Source organism: Helicoverpa armigera, chromosome 26 (genome assembly GCF_030705265.1).
Source record: "Helicoverpa armigera isolate CAAS_96S chromosome 26, ASM3070526v1, whole genome shotgun sequence".
Classification (NCBI taxonomy): Eukaryota; Metazoa; Arthropoda; class Insecta; order Lepidoptera; family Noctuidae; genus Helicoverpa; species Helicoverpa armigera.
The window spans coordinates 1,578,685-1,601,032 of NC_087145.1; the positions used below are offsets into that span (position 1 = coordinate 1,578,685).

General features: G+C 35.9%; 1 protein-coding gene across 13 annotated transcripts in view; it reads right to left on the bottom strand.

The window, feature by feature from the left end:
* The window catches only part of Foxp (Forkhead box P), a 60,298-nt gene that overhangs the window by 10,802 nt on the left and 27,148 nt on the right, over nucleotides 1-22,348 (bottom strand). For 6 of the 13 annotated variants that reach the window (XM_049849790.2, XM_049849791.2, XM_049849794.2 and 3 more), the window contains exons 4-14: nucleotides 6,526-6,614; nucleotides 6,022-6,130; nucleotides 5,456-5,665; nucleotides 4,988-5,117; nucleotides 4,596-4,712; nucleotides 3,823-3,931; nucleotides 3,162-3,340; nucleotides 2,647-2,733; nucleotides 2,453-2,497; nucleotides 2,224-2,300; nucleotides 1,645-1,746 (exon numbers count right to left, since the gene is read on the bottom strand). In XM_049849790.2, the coding sequence (XP_049705747.1) occupies nucleotides 1,645-1,746; nucleotides 2,224-2,300; nucleotides 2,453-2,497; nucleotides 2,647-2,733; nucleotides 3,162-3,340; nucleotides 3,823-3,931; nucleotides 4,596-4,712; nucleotides 4,988-5,117; nucleotides 5,456-5,665; nucleotides 6,022-6,130; nucleotides 6,526-6,614 (1,254 nt within the window). Of the gene's footprint in view, nucleotides 1-1,644; nucleotides 1,747-2,223; nucleotides 2,301-2,452; nucleotides 2,498-2,646; nucleotides 2,734-3,161; nucleotides 3,341-3,822; nucleotides 3,932-4,595; nucleotides 4,713-4,987; nucleotides 5,118-5,455; nucleotides 5,666-6,021; nucleotides 6,131-6,525; nucleotides 6,615-13,852; nucleotides 14,052-20,917; nucleotides 21,373-22,348 lie in introns of those variants that run through there. The other 7 variants (XM_049849799.2, XM_049849801.2, XM_049849802.2 and 4 more) reach the window with 5 other exon arrangements.

Sequence of the window (22,348 nt, forward strand, 5' to 3'; positions counted from 1 at the left end):
AAAAGCTGAAGTTGGCAGGTCGACTCTTTTGACTTCTCGAATAGGATACCATTGGTTTTTGTGCAATGCACACCTGCAATGCATGCTGGATTAGGATAGGATACAGGTGGATAGGATTTGCAACAGAAAACAATTCTGTCTTTGCGATTGAATGACATCAAACGTAGTTTTATATAAAAGGTGTTTTTTTAGACTTGGCTCGGGTCTTACTGAGACTGTTCGTAATCGTGACCAGTGTATTTGTGATCAGAAGTTGAAAGTAAGCATGTCTCTGGAATGCGACGCGCAATTTGTACGTTTTCAGACGCATAAAGCATTTTACGTGTGTATGGTATTAAATGGTACTCAGTGGCGTGCACTTGGAGAGGCCTATGTCCAGCAGTGGACTGCGATAGGCTGATGATGATGATGATGATGGTATTAAATCGAAAAAGCTCCCATTTCTTATCTGCTCTTTGTATCTGGGCTTGTTCTTAAAGCTACAGAATCCTACATTACCTACCTACCTCACGCTTAGCAGCGCTTGCGAGAGACAGATCCTCCTTTCTTCTAGGATTAAGTTTACATATTTTGCATCAGAAAAAATAATGAAGGTCTACTTAATACTACTCACTCAAAGTAATTTGTTTTAAGGCCACCACATTAGTGGAAGATAAGCTAAACTATGTTTATGAAAACATCCTGATATAAACTCCATCTGTAACTTTAAATGATAATTAATTGTTATACTAAAGTCACCATTTTTGACATAATGTTCAAAAAATAATTTAGATGGCACCGTTTTAAATTTGGCTGAGAACTATTATTTTCCTTTCATCAAGGTAATAATTATATTTGGATTTTAATGTGGCACGGCAAACTGACAAACACTATTGAAATGTCTATCGAAAAATTACACTACGTGTTAAAATATGGTGAATTACGGAAATACACAACTCCATCTGTTGAAATAATAATCCTCTATAAAGAATGTATGGTAATTTATTGTCATTTACCACCTCGCTCCTTTGACAAATTTTATGTATTTTATTTAACACAGATTACCACAGATGGAGCTACTTTAACCTTGGCTAAACACAATTTTCATATTTTTTTTTTCTTCCGAAGTTACTTATGAAGGTGTGATTTTCTGTGTAAAGGTTAATAATAGGCCGATCAACTAATATAAGTACAACATTCAAATGTACAGTTTTGACAAACAGATTGCGTGTCGTAATATTTTACATCTTGAATTCACAAAATTAATCATATCTTTTGATAGAGTGAATCGATTTCGATGAAACAAAAACTAAGTAATACCCCAAGTTACGTAGAATTTTTGTATATAAGCATTGTCTGCATTGAATTCGTAGATTTTACGTGAATCCAGAACAAACAAACAGACAAACAGACAAAAATGACAAAAATGATGGAAATGGGTTCTGTTAGTTATCCTTTAACATGCTGGCTATTTTTTTTGCCAATTTCTTCAATGTACAAAAATTACTTTTCTACAGATTTATTATATGTATAGATTTTCTTTAGTCTTCAAAATTTTTAATAATAACAATATTTTCTGTACTACTTATTTTTTGTACTTTAATATTTTGATTGACAATATTTTTTCTTGTAAGTGGTAAGAAATGTTTAAAGGTCAGAACATACCTTCCAAGTGGCTGCGTTACGTCTGAAGTAGCAGAATGTGCTCTGGAACCAGTTGTAGATCTCGTTCAGGGTCAGCTGCTTGTCTGGAGATTCTATTATAGCCTGGAATGTGATAAATGTATGCTTAATATATTTTCTATGGAGTATTTCTATACTGAACTCGTGCAAAAACTTTTTACTGATTAATTTCCACATTTGATGTGTTGCTTTCTTGCTCTCACTATTAACCTAAAACAATCCATTTCTGCGCGTATATGTATTTCTACACGGCATTTATTTAAGTTATAGGTTGCTTATATTAAATGATTTTCATAGCATGGGTCCCTGAAGATGGCATATCCTATCAAAACATTTGTAAAATTTTTGGACCCCTGTGGGATAATAATAAACGCCCCTGTGGGACACCCAATTTTTGTTCATAGCTTTCTTTCAAAATGTTACCCAAATGTAAGTTTTACTAAAAAACGACAGCGTTTTAGTAACAGTTTAAAAATAGTTCCTTATTATAATAACATTCATGTATTATTAGTTTAGCATGAACTGATGTTGACTTAGTCGAAAGCTTTTGAAAGTACAAACCTGTCGAATAAGCGATGCATATGTGAATGGCGGTCGCACGTCAGCTGATTTGTAAAACTCCCGGTTACGTTGGATCTCTGAAATACATACATAATTTACATATTAATAAATAATGTACTCTTACTAACATAAATACATATACTATACCCACTAAATTGCGAAAGATTCATACTACAGTACTTAACAGTAAAGAAGCGTTTTTTTTTCTATATTCTCTATTTAACATTACCTTGTTGCACATCTAATCCAGCTCTTTCGAGCATATACGGAAGACCTTTAAGACAGAAATTATAGTTATAGCGTAACTCTAAAGTCTGAAAATAAATCAAAACTATCCCATTATGTTTTAAAGTTTTTATGGATCGGTCGCACAAAATTATTGTGTGTGCGTAAAAGTCAATGTTAATTGTGGAAGATAGTTACCTCCAGCAATGGCGACGCCAGATTTATCGGAGACACGGCGCCGAACCGGCCCGGGAGATGCTCCTTCAGATGCACCACCTGAAAAATCTATTCCATTAAGAAACCGTTGAACATTAACTTAGGTTAGACTCCAATCTATGATAATTTGTGTTTCGTTAGTAAAAATAATGTCATCTAGTAACAACTAAACTGCGAATAAAACTGCTTCTTGATTATGGTACAAAAGTATCAAACAATCTATAACAGTATAGAGAAGAAGCCTCTCAAGATAAACACTGCTTCAGCAATGAAGACGACAACTTAAATAGCATATTACAGGTTGCTGGTTGTGCAAATTGTCATGATATAGCTGACAGTTTTCTTAACAATTAAGACCTCTCCTTTCCATAAGGAACACGTAAAAGTCTAAGTCCTTCACCTGATCCCTCCTGAGAGTCGCAAGCCTTTCGATTTGGCTCATCAAAACATAGAAAATATAGCTGAAAATCCATCTATTACTAGGTGTATACACAAACCATGCGGATGCTTAGGCGTATGATGCGTAGTGTCCCTCGCAGCATGCAGGTGACGCATCATGGCGGCGAGGCGATCACGCTCGCGCCGCAGCTGAAGCTCCAACTGAGCCACTACTTGCATCTGCACCCGAGCTTGTGCCGCTGATCTGTCGTCTAGTGTGTGAGCTGCTTCCAGGTGCCTAGGGAAGCATATGAGTAATTACAGCTGGTGATTGAAAGGCAGGTTGAACGATCACAGAACCTCCATTGTGCATCCAATTGAGTTTGTTCTTGTGATTCTTCTTAATGCAATCGTTGGCAGAAGTTATAGATGGTCAGGCAAGAAACCTGACCCTGTCCTACCAACGGGTAACTCTGGTAACCTGGTTGCGTTCAAGTCCTGATTAATAACATAAATGTTTAGTTTATGACCAATTTCTGATTTAGATAAAAAGCCAGGTCAAGTGAGCACAGGAGTGATTCTTGGACTTTGTTTCGGTATTTCTTCCCAAGGCAATCAGTCATTGGCGTCCTTGCTGATAATCCGAAATAAAACGCCTGATCCTGGCTTACCAAGCTTTGTCATGTTACTCAGGGAACTGGTTTGATCCCCAATACATAAGATATCTAAGTGATAATATTGAAAAAACATAAATAAAAACAAAAGGGTTGGTTCACTCACTTGAGGAATGCCTGATAATCTTCAGCGAGGGCGTCACAGCCGGGCCACTTGCAGACGCCGCGCCCGAACAGAGGATGCTCCTCCATCTCACTGCCCCATAGCATCAAACCTTGTGGAACAAATCATATTACATATTAATCATATAATCATTTAACCAATAAAGAAAAGCAAGAACCTACAACAACTTTACAACTTATTATCATGAAAAGCTATAAAAACTATGTAATGTCATTATTGGCATATTTTTTCTTGTCATAAATAGCTCACGCAAAAATGCAAACTCACGGCTTATCGTTTTCTTGTGACTAATCATAATACAGTTACAATCTTAAATATTTTAGTTATGAAGAGATATTATAAGCCGAAGCTGAAGCTTTGGAAACAAACGTTATCTGATACAGTTACAGTCTTTTTATCGTCCCACTGCTGGGCACAGGCCTCCTCTCACACGGAGAAGGATTGATGGATTGATTGATGAGCATTGATCACCACGCTTGCTCAATGCGGGTTTCAGACTTTATAGTCCAGGTTTCCTCAAGATGTTTTCCTTCACATTTTTATCAGCCATTGGTGTCTAAGATATACTTAGAAATACATACAAACTTAGAAAAGTTGCATTGATACTTGCCTGACCTGGAATCGAACCCACCCCCTTATTCTTTTGAGGTTAGTTCCCACAAGGCCACCAGGACCGTTCCGATATCCTGGTTCTGGTATAGATATTTTTACCAATAATACAACAGTTGAAGATTACAAAGAAGTGTCCAACATACCTGGTGGAGCATTCGGTGGCACGGACAGCGGTCCATGCATCAGGTACTGGCGTTGCACCGCTTGCAACTGTTGCACCAGCTGCTGTTGCTGAGCTCCCAGCTGTTGCTGCAGGGAACCTGGATGGAACAGCACTTTGAGAGTCTTGTATTTTGTAAGGGTATATGCAATAGTGTATATATTACTCGTGAAGTGAAAATTATGATGGATGGCTTTGATGCTATTATAGAAGATGTTAAAGACTAAACAAAGAGAGACATAAACACAGATACGAATAAAACAGACACTGAATAATAGGGAAAACTTAAAGATTATTATAAGATTAAAGATTATACTTAAATAAATTAAAATAAATAAATATTTTTGTAATAATCAAAGTGTTGACGGTACTGACCTGGTGAAGTGTCTGGCGGCGGCAGATGGGATTGTGACAGGATGTTGAGATTGATCTGTTCTTGCAGCCGCGACTGCTCCAACTGACGCTTAGCAGCCTCCGAAAATCCATATTTCAATTCTTCTGGTACCTGTGACATTTTTAAACAGTGTTGATGAAAAGCTATTTCTATGAGACCCGTCAAGAACTGCTGCTCAACTCTTTTAAATATTCTTTAAATGATCTGAAATTCTGTGGCGGCAGTGGTGAAGATCGACGGCATAAGGCATGTCGGCAAGACTGTGACTTAAATTGACCAAATAAGAATCCTTCGATCGGCGCTGCGTATATTGTCTATCTAACGTCATCTCACATAATTAAATCTTTTCCAGCAATATCGTCTTTAACATCGTCTTTCTTTTCTTTAGTAATCCCCTTTGAGTCCATCCACACACTCAAGCAATCTCAATACCTCTCTTTATCATTTACCTGTTTCTGCATATGATGCTGATGGAACAAGCGCTGCTTCATCAACGCCTGGAGCTGTTTATGCTGGTCTAGCAGCTGCATAGCCAACAGGTCTGGGGCCACCATGGGCAGTGGCGAGCGGGCCCCGCCGGCTGCGCCCGCGCTCCCTGCAGGCGACACGGGCGCCGGGCTCGAGTGCGCTGACCCTTGCGGGGATGTTGGTGCTGAAGCCTGTTAACGTCATTGATGATAAAAAAATGTGATTCATTTATAAAATGTAGGTAATAGTTACATACAAAAAACAGACAGCCCCTAAAACGCCCGCCCTTGACCAGGACCAGAATTTCAAACTCTATTTTTCAAACTCAAATTCAAAGGTCTTCTGGAGACAAACCGACAAGTAACTCCATGGTCTATTCTGAACTAGTGTTATTTAGTAGACGATGTATGATGAATTTTTGAACATCTGTCATGAAGCCAGTCTATATTTTTGTGTACATAAAACACTGTAAACTGCTGGAACTGCAGAAGACACCAAGAACAGTAATGAATGAAACAGAAGAATTGTGTTGCAAGTAGTTACTGACCCGTGCAAGTGCGAGAGGCTCATGATCGCGGGGGGGCGAGGCGCGGCGCGGGGGCGAGCTGCGCCGGCGTCGCCGCGCCGCCTCGCCGCCCCACCTGCCGGACTCCTCCCTGGAAACAGAGGGAATTTACAACAAACTGTCTTTTATTTGCCATCTTTGCGCAAAAAGATGGGCTGAGTAATTGAGGCTGAAGAAATTCTGTCTAAGATGTCAAAAGTTCACATGATTCGTTAGGACCATGGTAGTTTCACTATGTGACCAAACACGTGATGAAGAGTTCCTCGGTGCCTCATAAAACAGGTTAGGCTTTGGGTTCCGGCTGTGATGTCACTGCTTCTGCTATCACTAGTCAGTAGCCAAACATTCTGACAACCCATTTTACCAGTGGGTATCGTATAACCCAGGTAATTTACATGAGGAAATCAGATATGCAGCCACTCCATGTAAAACATTAGCACTTAGTTACTCCATAGTTGGGAAAAAGCTAGGCAGATGATAACTTACCGGTCCAAACACCGGTCCAGCTCGAATGAGTTAATGAGCGGCGGCTTCGCGGCGCCACCCGGGTTTGAATTCAGTGCCGACTCCGGACCCTGGGGACAACACGATGAATATATTTCATTTGTTACTTATATTATCAATGGGGATGAAGCAAAAAATGTCAAAGAAAAACCTCTAAAACTTGATAAATAAAATAATACTAAAGAAATAGGATAGATCGGATTTAGGATGGATGATCAGCAAAGCAAAGATGATAGTGTTTTAAAAACAAAATAGTTATCTAAGCCTTCGAACACAACAGACAAAATATCGGCCGATATAGTTAGCTGACATTTTATTTTGAAGGTAGGTAATCGTGAATGCAATCCATTCTACTCTATACTGAAAATTATGAACCCAATCTAACTATTAGCCGAAAAAAAAATTCTGCAATGTGCGGGAGCTCTGAGGCTTATAAAAAAGGGCTGACACGAGTTGACAATAAATTCAATGATAAAGAAATAACACTACAAAAAATCAGAATGTCAACAATATTATAACGAAAAACGAAATACGAAAAAACAACAAGAATGACACATGACATGATGATACATAAAATATGAATCGAACACAAATAAAAAACATAAACGGACATGTCTAAGTTCACAAAGCTTAAAGTATGCGTACACAATGTAACATGTTGATGTCATGCAATGCACGTGTTCTTACAACAATAATAACTATAGAAGATCAGCAGAAAATATGCACTAATATACATACAAGGACTTGGTAAACTAACTCGAAAAGTGGCATCAAGATCACGTGGATGCCCATAAAAATATTGACACCTTGTTATGCAAAGAAACTATCATTATATCATCATCTTTTGATGACAATATACTTGATTGTGTCATTGCGAAATACCAGGGTCAAATGCGAAAGAGATACCGTAGCCCTGGTAAATAAAGGGCTTTAAAAGGAATATGATGGAGTCAGTAAATGTCTGACACTGCCTCACGCTGCAACCACAGCGGGTGGGATCATCTGATGATATTATGCCACCAAAAAAAAATTGACCTCCGTGACTGGAAATCTCTAAAACGGTCATTATAGGAAAGTCGGTCCACTCCTGATTTCAGACTTTCATCTCCAGATTGTCCCATGTTGGTATGTGTGGGTAAATAAATCAATAAAATATAATCTTACCTAATAGCGATCCTGTGACCAGACAACTTCCGATCATTATCAAAGCAATTAAAACAAAAAACTGCAATTAAAACAGTCGCTAACTACATACTGCAGCTGATATACATGATACCATAGACGACAATGACAAAATAGAAGAACAATAGCATAATACACTAGAGACAGTTTTCACCAAACTAGTGGTCGTCGCACAAAATGTTATTGTAAGCCTGTTACCTATCGGCGAACAAACATATTTACAATATGAGGTCACCACTGCCCGTGGTAAGATTTGTTATCATAAATAACTAACCATATTATAAACATGAAACCTCACATATTGTAAACTAAGATACAATTTTTTCATAAACATCCTCCACATAGGAAAGAACACGGTCTAGGATGGGTGGCTAATTTTGCTATTGTATTAGCTCACGAACAATGAACTCAGGAAGTGGTCTCTAAATATAAAAAGTACCTAAATACTAGGCTGGTACTCATAACTCTGTACTAGTTATTTTTGAAGAGTAAGATTAAACTAGAGCTGGCAATCATCTATCGAAAAAGCAAATCATCCATGCCACATTGTTGTTAAAACCGAAAGACGTCCACTGTTGGACAAAGGCCTCCCCCAAAGTTCGCTTTGCTTGGTCTTCAGCTTCCCACATCACGGCGATATCGTCTGTCCATCTATTGATGGAAACACCAAAAGACAGACTAGCTATATTAGAGCCAAGTACTAAGTATAGTTTTTCCGAAAATTGGCCTAAAGAATTGCTAATTGAAGAATTGCCAACGGTTGAGTAAAATCCGGGCAATATTAGGTTCATAGGCACTCGTAACTTTCAAACGATTCTTTGAACTTAGTTGGCAACGCTTTCTACCTGAACAGATCCAGTAAGAGGTACTGGATCCTTTAAACAAATGAATGAATGAGGTTAATACCTGTTAACAGATCCAGTAGCTCTTCTTGAAACAAATGAATGAATGAGGTTAAGCAACGCTGCGGCCATTATGAGTGACCGTTTTGACATAACGTGTTTCAGAAAGCTCATTTTTGTGAGTAGAAGTCAAAATCGGACAGTCAATCTTTCTGAATGTATCAATTTGCCCGGGTAAGTGAGTAATGTAAAACATTTGCATGCGGTTGGTCTATGGGGTATGTTGGGAAAAGGCGAAAAAGAATCTTTGATATATCTATAAGACAGTATTTTAATAGCCAAACAATGACAGAAAAATGTTCTTTCAAAATTATTTAATAATAGGTCAGATGAAACAATGTAGGTATTGCTCACCGTAATTTGATACTACATATCTCCGAAATGCAGGTGTAACCTAGCGACAATAAGCTTCACTGGTAGATAATACGAGTTTAATTAACTTATAGATAACCTATTTTTAATTTTAATTTCAATCACGGCGTTGTTTATTTTAAGTGGCCAATTGCTATGTTTATATATTGGAAAATTTATGCATCTATAATTCGGGCAAACCTTCTCTGTGTAAGAAAAGGCATATAGGTACCCTGCACTCCTGCAGTGAGATCGTTCAATATAAAGGTTGACTTATCTACATGTATACTTTTGACCTAATCTGACTGTAAAACATAAAGCTGTTGTATGTTGCGATAATCTCTAGAGGCACTGGTCCGATTTGAAAGTCTTTCCGAGTTACATAGTCTACTCATCGAGAGAGGCTAGTGGGCTGGTGGAAACTGGTCTACCTAGTTCTTCTTGTCAGTTCTATTTGATTAGTCCAGTCTAGTTATAAAGAAGTAAATATGAACCTGTAAAGGTTACAATCGATATTGTTTTTTTTATATATAAATAGAAAGCCACATTATTTGGGAATGTTGAAATTTATATTTGTTCCTGGATATAGTTCCCTAAGGATCCACGTGGAACAGCACAAAACAGCAAGTTGTTATAAAACGTATGTTCTTACTTGCAAAAGGTGACTTTCAGCTTATAATTTCACATCAGATGACAGATAAACATGTTGATATAATTATGAAATACGTGCGATAAACAAAAACATAATTTTATCGAGATGTTACAACAAAATATGCTATGTAATAATGAAATATATCACGTTCTTACTGGTTGTGTTTCTTATCTACGTGTTTTAACACAAACAGACAAACAGAAGTTCGAGGAATTTTATAGAATTATAAGAAGTTATGTAATTAAATGTAGCCTTTTAAATTTGATGAGTAAAATTGTTGTTTTTATTGTTTTAGGAATTTGATTGAGTAAACAACATTTTTTGTTTGTGAATTTGGTGTAATTTTATTTTGAACTAGCTTTCGCCCGCGGTTTCACCCGCGTCCCGTAGCCAGATGGTGACAAATCCTTAAACCTCCCGGGTCTAAGTTACCTCCCCTCTAATTTTCAGTCAAATCGGTCAAGGCCGTGGTCAAACCGTTTTCATGTTATGTTGTGACAACGGAAAGCGGGTTTCATTTTTATATATATAGAAGATTACATTTGAGATTAATATATTATTTGATTACAAATGCTTACTGAGAAAATTACATACCGTACATACGTACACGGATAAGAAGAAGCCTTTATATAATTCTGTTGTACATATATGATTACATAACTACCTAGTCATCATCATTTAACAGTTATAGCTTGAAAAGTAACAAACATAAGTACTCATAAAATTTCGTGTCTTTAACCATAAAACCAAGTGCATCTTGAAGACACCTGCATTTTAAGTCTAAAATCGACAAACCGCCTTGAGCAAGCGTTATTCTCTTTATGAGAATCTCATCATCCTTCGAGCCTTTTTCCCAAACTATGTTGGAGTCGGCTTCCAGTCTAACCGGATGTAGCCGAGTACCAGTGCTTTACAAGGAGCGACTGCCCTATCTGACCCCCTCAACCCAGTTACCCGGGCAACCCAATACCCCTTGGTTAGATTGGTGTCAAACTTACAGTCTTCTGACTACCCGTAACGACTGCCAAGGATGTTCAATGACAGCCGGGACCTACAGTTTAACGTGCCATCCGAAACACAAAAAGAGGCCACGAAAGAGGCCTGTAATCTACATAAGAAAAATAAAAATTCTGATGATAAAGCCTGTAGGTCTGTTGTGTAGGTCTGTGAAAATTATCAAAAGTAGGCAGAAAAATACCTATAAAGATAACTCACGCATTTCTCCGGCATTTAAAACAATTGTGATATCATTTCACGTTTTACACTCTGAGAATAGGTTTAGTGATAGTTATTTTCAATATTGACAATACACTCGGTATCTTGTTGTGCCTATAGTGTTGTGTGTGTGTGTGTGCATGTGATAATGAAGAAATGTTCATATAACAGCTCACACTAAGTGCTATTGTCAATTGACGGAGTTTTATGTAATGGGTAGGTAACTTCTAATCCTATAGGGAATCTAGTTTTTTTTTTAATTCACCTCAGAAATGACTGTACCGATTTAAATCATGTTTTGGAAGTTGTAGCTTCCTAAACTGGGTGGCCTCAACAATTGTTTTAGGAAAACTGGCGTTTATGTTGCCGGTGAACCTGAGCCTTATATATCGGGCTATTGCCACCTTAGCCCTTAAAAAACTATGACGTGAAATTGTAACGACGACTGCTACCTACTGAGTTATACGTGCCCTTCTAGCTATGGTGTAACATCGAACAGTTCTGCAACTGAAAATTAAAGCCCTTTCAACCACAACTCGAGAAAAAAACAAACCAGCCATCATCATCATCATCCTGCCCTTATCCCAATTTTATTTGGGCTCAGCGCAGCATGTTTTCTCCTTCCATACTCTTCTATCTGCCGTCATCTCACAAGTTACATTCTCTCTCACCATATTGACTTTCACACAATCCAACCATCGTTTCTTTTGTCGCCCTCTTCCACTTTATCCGTCCACATTCACGCCCAAAACCTTCTTCACAACATGACTCATTCCTCCACATCAGAGGCATAAAAACAAGCCAACCAGAAAATAAATACAGCAAAAAATTTAAACATCCTGTGTTCACGTAATTTCTTCTAGGCGTTGTTAGGTTATATTTGCAGTTTATCAACGTTCGGCCTGCTTGTTATTGTTTCCAACCGTCTCGCATTCATGTCGTCGCCCTGTGTTTTCCACAAAAAAACTAAACAAAGTAACTTGATAAGTAAACAATTGCCTCTGAGTCAAACGTAGCATTCATTTTAAACAAACATATGTACGCGCATTTCTTTGTGTGTGTTGTGACGAAAGTGTATCTGGATAAAGAGTATTAATTTCATTTTAAACTTCTTTGGATGATCATCTGATAGTACGAGGTACATTCACATCAAACGAACTGCTCACTCTATCTTTAGACTATCATTTTAGACATATGCATAGCCTCTTCGTTATTCTTATTGAATGCTATTTGACAGAAACACACTTTAAGCATTGCCATTCAACGTGGCAATGCCACCAGCTTATTGAGTACACTGCCGGGAGGCAGCGATAAGGACCAATTTTTCGAGGCCCTTTATTCAGTCTTAAGTTTCGTTTTTGTGTAGGTAAATATAGATTTAGTTTTCTTGGAAATAATAGTAACGTATACCAACATATGGGGATATGTCATGGGCAGTGGATGGACGGGTTTCTCAAGACCAGGATGGTTGGCGTTCCTTGGGGGAGGCCTGCGTTCAGCAGTGGAAGACAATTGCCTGATATGATGAGATCAAAAAACAGTTTGCATTTTCCAAAACTGAATTTAGTTAAATTTATACTCCCAGAAATTTAAGAAAGTAAGACAAAATGCATTTAACTTTTATGTAAGACCTCTTTCACATTTTGATGAAAGTGTTTTAATATCGTATCACCACAAGCCCCCGCTTATATCTTATTTTTTTTTGTATTCTTAATTAAAAAAACGATGTGTGTGATATTTTTACACGATCGAAAAATTCCCGGTTATTCGCATAGTATTTACATTACAATGTACAATAAATATTTACAAATAAATATAAACGAGAAAATAGAACTCAAAAAATTCGAACATTTCTACCGAAAGTCTGTTTTCATCGTGTTTCAATGTTTTTACAACATTCAAAATATCGTTTTTGCTAATTCATATGTAAATTACAACTATTATAACAGCCTACTAATTAAAATCATCATTAATATGTACATTAAGATTATAGTATAATGTGACCAGTTAAAAAATGCCGTTATTTAATATTTAACTTCTCCAACATCCTACCAAATTTTTTAAATATGATTTGTATCATCACCATCATCAGCCTTTTATCATCCTACTGCTGGGCTGTAGCCTCCTCTCACACAGGGAAGGATTGAGCATTAATCGCCACGCTTGCTCAATGCGGGTTGGTGATTTCAGACTTTATAGTCCAGGTTTCCTCGAGATGTTTTCCATCACCATTAATTAGTCATTGGTATCCAAGATATACTTAGAAACCACATACAAACTTAGAAAAGTTGCATTGTTACTTGCCAGACCTAGAATCGAACCCACACTCATACTTGAGAGGTTGGTTCTTTACCCACTAGGCTACCACGACTTGTATACTAAAATTGTCAGGGCTACGCGATGCCTACGCCACGACTACGCGATCGATTTGCTACGACCAAGAGACGCTACGCCACGGCTACGCATCGTTTCGTGTAACCATGGATTTCCATAACGTATCTATCCGGGATTAGAGTTTGAAATTGGACATTTATTTAATTCACGAATATTTGTACACATACAAAAAAGAAATGTATATGGAGTTGATGTCAAAATTCAATTTCTAATTAATTTCTACGCATAAATAGATTATTAAATTAACCAAAAACAGGCATTCTTAATCGGAGGGGTATTCAATAAATATGACTAAAACTACCATGGTAAAGAAAAACACATATCTACACAGTACATATTAATTCCAAAATTAAGGGTAAGCCACGCCCAACCGCTACATATTTGCAAAACAAATATACTAGAAAGTGTGACGTTTTTACTAAAAATAAAACACTAAAAAAAATATAGCATTCCGAAACGGCAAAAAAACATCTGTCTACGTAAGAAATTAAACTAGTTTCCGAATTTAAATACTTACTAGCTTAGTACGTAACCAAAACATCTTATCTATTGCAAAATATAAGGTCCAAAAATTAAAAAGATTTGTACCATAAAAAATAGTATATTAACTCACCTGTCGCACTGCATACAACATTTTAAAATATTTCTCCGGAATTTTTCTTAAACTTTCACAATAACTTCCCAATTATTTTTATTTATAGCACTTTTTACGCCTAATTTATTAATTTAACGAACACTTTAATTTACTAACTATCAGTCATATTATTTAACTTTGTATTAGTATATAATTCACTTATTAATAATATTCTTTCTCTCATGTTATAATAGGTTATACATAGACAATCTCATCTGAAAACCACGTAGGCATAATGCTTAAAACCTTCTTGGTATTTATAAAAAAAAAAAACACCATGAGTGAAAATTGTCGTTGAAATATTTTTTTGACGAAATTTTTTACCGGTTTAAAAACACACAAGCGATAGTTTAGCCGCCAAAAAGTGAACTAAAATGTCTAAATTTCTATACATTTGAATGTGTGAACGTAGATACTTAATTTTTTTATACATGTGTAGTAATTTTTGATCAGGTTCTAAACTTGCGACATTTTGTATTCATTCAAAACATTGTTTAAGTTAATTTAATGATTTCATGTTAATTCGTGTGTAATAAATTAATTTAACTGCAATAATATGCTGGTTATGTTACTATGTTTAAACTTTTTGGTCTAGTTTATATTTAATATTTGCTAAAAATATTCTGTTTTCTATTAAATATTTTTAAAAATACCCAAACATATGGTTATTTTATTGTTCATAATATATACAAGATATGTATCAGTACAAATTAACGTCAGTTCTTTGGCAAATATTGCTTTGTTTAAAGAAAGTCTGATTTTTCTACCTAGCCACTACATGTCTTCCTACAGACCTGCTTCAGTTAAAAGATTTTAATAATAAAAATATACATTTATATACTTTTATAAACATCCGTATTGAAACTCCTTCGTTTTGGGAAGGCGGTTAAAAATCATTATGTTTCAACACGAAACTACCCTAATTTCTAACTGAGACCTAACAAAAAAGTTATATTCTCGAAAAAATATCTATATCTCATTAAATCTAGCAATCCAAACGAAATTCTTTTAATATAACATTGAATAAATAACAAAAAGCCTTCTTTGTCTGAAAATTGTAAGTTTTACCTCTGAAAAGCGGCCGCCCGCCCCACTGAACAGTGACGGCGGCGACATCAAAGAGCGACCGACCAATGGGAGCGCTGCGCTGAAAAGAGGCACGCCCATCCGCTATAAAGAGACCGCGCCGCCTTTGATGTACACCGAATTTTATATAACATAAGCTTATATTAACTGTACTGGAAGTAATGCTGAAAGTACCTAGAACTTTAATCAGACGCTATTTTATACTTAATGTACCGAAAACAGAGTGTGAACTACCAAAATGCTTGTAAATCTCCACGCTACAGTTATTAAGAAATAAAATTTAAAATTGATAAACTAATTGTGCCATAAAATATCTCATGAATAACTAAAATAATAAAAATTGTCATTATGATAATAAATTAGATATGGATCAACATAAAATAATGTAAAAATCGTGTTTAAAGACGTTTTAATTGATATATTAATATACTAACTATCTTTTGCATATTCAAGAAATGTCAAAAAATCAACACCTTTGAGATATAATTGAAATTGTGTGTATATTTTTCATGATCTATCACAGAGATGGTGAACCAAAGGCGCCCTTGTTTTCACGCAGCAAAATATTTATCGAAAATAGAAAAAATAATTTGGACGGATCATTATCTACTTCTTATTTTTCTCTGATAGTATCCAGATACCTGGCATTCTATAGTTTTTTTTCCTATATTTGTCCATCTCATTTTGGGCCTCTCCCTGGTTCTTCGACCAGAGATGGAGTTGAGGCACGTCATTCTGCATTGAGAGTTATGGATTATTTTTCGATATAACTACTTCTCCGAATCCAAATAAAATATAGTCGACGTTATTTAGAGAAAAAAGCATTCAAATAGCGAAATATTTTTTTGAAAATGGCCAATTCATTTTTTAAAGTTTACGTTTTGAAGCACGCCCTCTATTCAGACTTTTTTTATATGTATATTTTTTTTTTCTAGGACTTTGGCACGTGTAAGTCGATAAAGGTTCACAATTCCTGATCGATCGAGATAAAATTTTACATCATTATAATGCAAATTTTACGCTACCTGTCTAGACTAATTTAAATAAATAATGACCTGGGAAAAGATGTAGGTTTAGCAGGTACTACTTGACTACAAATTGTTAACAGTTAATGAATAATGATTTAATAATTAGTCAGCGTTTAAAGTTCAACTATTTCCTATTCTTCATTCGGTAGCGAAACTAATCGACCAATAAATTCATACTTATGTTTGTACCGTGAAACTGAATTAAACAAAAAAGCTGTAAATGTGACTTGATATTTAAAATCCTTACTAATATTTTAAATTCGATTTTCTATTTGTTTCCAACGTTACGATAAAACGACTAAACAGATTGAGATCATAGACTGCAGGTAAGGTTCATTTTCCTTACGTCCCCTAGGAGACATCAGGGCTGTGTCCTCGGCGAGCGTTATTCCAAGCTCTCCTCAAAGACTGTCAGCAAGCCCCAGGGCCAAAGCCAGCCGGGGCTGCGGGATTGTTCGAAAGAGTTACCGCAGCCCTGGTACATAAAGGGCTCAAAAAGGAACATGGTGGGTTTTAGTCAGTAAGAGTCTGTCACTCCCTCACGCTGCTAACCCACAGCAGGAGGGGTCATTTGATGATGAGATCCGATCCGATAGAAAAGCTGGAGGTAAAGAGAGGTAAAATACGTACCTTTTTAATCAGGTATTGTGAAGCGTTCTCTCTTCCGAAACCACGAAACCTATCTAAGTATCTTACAAACGGAAGTATTGTCGAACCGACAGCCAAAAACATAAGTTTTTAATATAAAAGATACATAATTCATTGCGTTTCTAAATTATTTACCTACGTCAGTTAAGTAGGAAACGCACATGTCACTGTTTACGATTATAACCTAGACTGTATTCAACTTCCTATTTTTTTGCGTCATAGCAAGCGTTTACTGCAAAATTATGAATTTGTTATTGACATTTAAGATTAGGAAAACTGCCGTCACAATGATATAAATATAACATTTCATTGACATCGTAATATTAGCAAATCTATCGATACTAATATATTAAAAGGACCCATTTACTTAATTCTTTATTTGTGCCCTAAAGACTCCGAAGTTACTGAAACGATTTGTAAAATTCTTTCACTGTTGGGAAGCTAGACTAACCCCGAATAACATAGGCTATATTTTATCCCGGTACGGGCAGTAGATCCCGCGGGACGCGCGTGAAACCGCGGGAAACCAGCTAGTGTTAAAAATATATAAAATAAGAGTATTCAATTTTGGTGTTGGTAACTGCAGTAATTAATTAAGAGCTGACCTATAGCGAACTATATAATGATCAATTTAAAGAAAAAATATTTTAAAACTGCGTTAATTTTGGACTTTGTACATTTTGGATGACCCTAAAATTAATCAGTTTTTCAACAAAATGACTATCAATTTTATAACCTGATTTCCGAAAGATTATTTTTTTGAAAAAATTGGTTACAAACGGATGCTGTGTCTTTTATGATGATAATATAAGCAAAACACTAAGATAACGATATGAACGCCTAAATGTTGTGAAAAATAATAATAAAAATTAATGGTACTCATCTACTTAATGTTTATTACAAAATAATGGGACCTGTTTTCTATTCTAAAGTTGAACCCGGTGACATGAAAAGACACACGTGTAACAAAAATGTTGCAAATATCAATGAAAATAATTTTTAAAAAAAATGAGCTTTGACTTGATTCAAGATAATGAGCTCCATCTTCCCTTAGGGCTGAAGCCTGTTGGAGAGCTAGGGTATTGTTCGAAAGACTTACCGCGGCCTTAGTACACAAAGGGCTGTAGAAGAAACATCGGTAGGTTTTAGTATACTCCCTTTCCTTAGATCATATTGGTCCAAGCTAAAAAGGGGATTCTCTTAACAGAACGATTCAGTTTTCAACCAAGGCTGCACTCTACGTAATAAGGGGCGTGCTGATTTAGTCCTGAGAATTTATTGTAATTTGTATATTTAACAACTTTCGAGCAGCCTGCGTCTATCGCCATGTCAAATCATCTGACCACCTCGAAGGCAGCTATCCTACACTGCGTTTGAGAGTAAATGGCCTCCATTCGAGCATACGAACCAGACTAAAATGAAAGTCAAAACGATGCTGGGCTTCGACATGTAAGTTCATACCAAAATTACAACCAACCCCTAGAGCTGAAACGAACAGACACTACTGAACTACAAGTCTAGACTACGGAACCCCACAGTGACTATATAAATCTAAAAAGATTTTAGTCTCTAAATAATGCAACACAGGTGATCGTAAACTCGTAATCTTATCAAAAAATATTAAGTAGATAACATACATGAATATTAAACGTCAATGCGCGTCATTCGCATATTTTATTGAGAAAAATATAACATAAAACTTGCTCTAATTTAATAAATAATTCAGTTAAATTTCAAAAACCTTATTAAGTATTCATCAAATCGGATGTACATTATAAATAAACGGCTTTAGCAAGGAAATTAAAACAAATATAAACAAAAATCAAAAGTCACAACAAAATTTAGTATTCAAATGTTGCTATGATTATGTATAATATTAGTGTTTTGCATCACAAAGCTAGTTTTTTCGTTGGTAGGAAGTATCCCACGAAAAAAATATCAAATGACCGTTTTATTGTGTCTTCCATCCTGATATAATTTAAATTTTGACATATAATGCATTATGTATAAACAAGATATTCGTATTTTATCTATTGACTAATATAAGTATATAAACTTTAAACGAAAAACATTTATTAAGTTGGGATTAAGAGACTGTATTCGGTATCAGAGAGATATTAAACGTGATGTTCTGCTGAAATTATCATTGCTTAAATCCGTATAATAATAATGTTTTCCAGACCGGCATAAAGCCATATGCCTGCTCTCGGAGGAGATCAACCAGAAGCTTCACAGAATAAGCATAATTCTAGTTAACAAGCGCAGTTAGGTGCACTGCCTATTTCCTCACTCTTACAGCACGGTAGGATAGCAGTCCGACACGATTGAAAAGAGATAGCATTCAGGACCCATAGGTTGTCATGCTCTCCAAGGTATACTTTCCATGGTCGAGTCTACTGTTTGAATTATTTTGAAAAGAAAGTGCAATAGAGTAGCGATAACGATTTGTAAGCAAGTACGAGGGACAGGTCCCCCTCCTCTGGCTTGCCTTTTTTGTGGTCTCTGGGTGAATATTGTACTATTCTGGTGCTAAGGGCTTATTTTAAAAGATCAACATTGTGAGTGCAACGAAAGGGAGTGGCAATCTCTTACTGACTAAAACCCACCTTTGTCCATTCTAGAGCCCTTCGTGTAGCTACCAAGACCACGGTGACTCTTTCGAACATTCCTGCAGGATTAGGGCTACCTACTGTGCAAATAGTAACATTATTTATGTTTCTACGGTAAAAGATACGAACGATAGAAAAGATATAAGATACTTGGTCATTAACATCGGTTCAGTAGCTATGACGTGAAAGCCAGACAGACTTACAGACACAAACAGAGTTAATTTCGCATTTAAAATACAAGTCAGGATAATCGATTTAGTTATGGGAACCTGTAGTAACTTATCTACATTATTATCAGTAGTTTAAAAATTTAAATAAACCACGTTAGACATAAAATATCGAATGCATTAGTTAGCGATTTCTGGTTTAGCTAAAATATAAATAGTTATATAATCATGTTAAAAGCCTGCATCAATAAATATGTAGTTAGAGATAAAGTCTGACATTCAGACCTTCCGCAACTTAGTTTAGTTTTTGCAAATGTCAGTAATTTAAATATTATATGCTTTTGCGTGTCGTTAACAAGGTTTTCTTGACAAGCAAGGTAAAATTACGTGCGTACTACCAAGTATTCTTTGGTAGGTCAGTTTAATTTTGCGGAATTTTTGTTTTTGATTTTTGGATTTACTATGATCCCTTTTACTTTCAATTTTGACCAAGAAGGTATATTTTTGTCTATGGGAATCCAAAGACAAATATATGCTAGACTGAATTTGCATAAATTCCATATAACTTAAAAAGCTGCATCAAAACGACCGCTTAAATAACATTCAATTTAATTTATGTCTCTCTATTGCATCCTAATTGTTAATTATGTATAAAAGTTACGAGCGAAATAATTTTATTAAAAACATTGAAACAGGAAACGCGAAAGACGTCATTCGGATGTTGAAATCGAAGTCACTGGTTTGACAAACAAACTCCTCGGTTTTATTGCATATATTAATAATATTACAGACTGCTTAGCAAATACTTCGCTCTAAAAACACAAAATATTACAAACTACATATTAAATCATCCATACTTATAAAAAAGTCTCCGTATTAAAAACTTTTTACGCAAAAACCACAACCATAGATTAAAAACAAACAATTCGGCAATGACATTCCAAATTCGAAAGAAAACTTTCGTAAATTTTCGCGCGTCTCATATCAGCTGTCAAAAGAGGCGCTCAAAAGCGGGCGGCCGCTATTGGTCGAGCCACTGATGAGCGACGCTGTGATTGGTCGGCTGTTGGCGCACATGAGCGACGAGCCACGTGCTTATAAGTTCCGGAGAGGAAATTCAAACTTTTCTCGACTCGCGATGTTTTGCGTTCGAATATTTTGAATTCTTTTTTAGTTTTATTGTTATTTTTAAACCAAAATTATTTTTGTGATTTTAAATAAATTAATATTACTGGCTTTGTAATTAGTGTGACGATGTTTTGTGAAAATGTGCAATGATTTTTCTCGAAAAAAAATATTTTGCATTTTTTTATTTGCTTATTTTAAGATCACTGAAAACCAGATCTTTTACTTATTTTATGTTAACAATATAAAAGGCTTATAAAAATATATTTTGTTTTATTTATCTATTTTTAAATTGTTAATAAAACAAAATCTGATAAAAATTGAGCCAGTAATATTTAAAACCGCGACCCTCCACCATGAATCACAATTGAAAAAACTTACGCGCTCGCCAAAATCTCCTCAAAAACTCATTTCACTCACGGCAACAACAAAAATAATTAACAGAAAATAAAAACAATTAACAAACAATAAAAAACTAACACTGAACAGTGACCAAGAGAACCACTCATGAGTACCGGTGCATTGCAGTTTCAAATGCAAATTATTTACACTGGTGCAGCGCGATGCATCGTTCATAAAATTTACTAAAACCAACCACTGAACACTATAAAATAACTGAACAAACCCTACACGTACTAGCTGTTTATATTTAAAAAAATATTTGCTTGGAAAGCGCGTCTAAACAATACACAACAGTCTGCGACGCCGCAGCATCAACAATGCAAGGGCGAAATAAGCAAGAAATATTTAACTACCGAAGAGGGGTGGGGCGGGCACTGGCCCACAGTATTGGAGCTACGCCTGTGGTAGTTATAGTTTACGTGATACACAGCTCAAATACAAATAATATAAACATTACAGCGGAGCATGCGCCGTAGCCACAGACAGGGACGAAGCGACACTTCACGTCAAAACTAAACGCTCACTAATAACATTTTTCAGCGATTCGAGAACGTCACAAGTAAATTTATTACTTTGGAACTAGCATTCGAATCATAATAGTGGTGTTGAATCACATTTTTATAGATTAATTTGCATATTTTTGACAGGAACGCGTCGCTTGAGACAGCGTCGCACGCATGCGCGCAGCCGAGGCGCAAGAATGTTATTGACGATGCAAAATGTTTATTTTTTGACGCAACACCATGCTGGCTGTTTCTGCGAGGAACGGAACGGGTGCAGCCATTTTCCAAAATGGCTTCCCTGGTTAGCTTGGAGAAAGATTTTGTAATCGTAAAAGAAAATTTGAATGAAAGATAGCTTAGTTTCAGGTGATGAAAACTAAGATAATCCTGTTAAAGTAAAAGATAAGAATGTAATCAGTTTTCAGCGAGGCAGTCCTGAGTTTGAGCTGGATTTATTTCAATTATAATCCGATAGGAAAGTTCTGCGCATGCGTACGGCATAATTTACACCGAAGGTTATTTTGAAATATTTGAGATTAATATTTGCCAATATGAATTCGAATCTCAAAAATTACTTAAAAAAAATATGTTTTTGTTAAAAAAAAAAAAACAGTTCGAAATTAAAAGTTTATGACGAATCTGCAGCCGAACCTAGTGCTTATTCTTTTACTCTCAAATTATCGACGTCTATATTATTATTAGTAGATAAATATATTTACTCATACAGTACTATACCAATACTGCTAAAATATTTTTTAGGGTTCCGTAGCCAAAATGGCAAAAACGGAACCCTTATAGTTTCGTCATGTCCGTCTGTCCGTCTGTCACAGCCGATTTACTCGGAAACTATAAGTACTACAGTGATGAAATTTGATGGGAATATGTGTTGTATGAACCGCTACAAAAA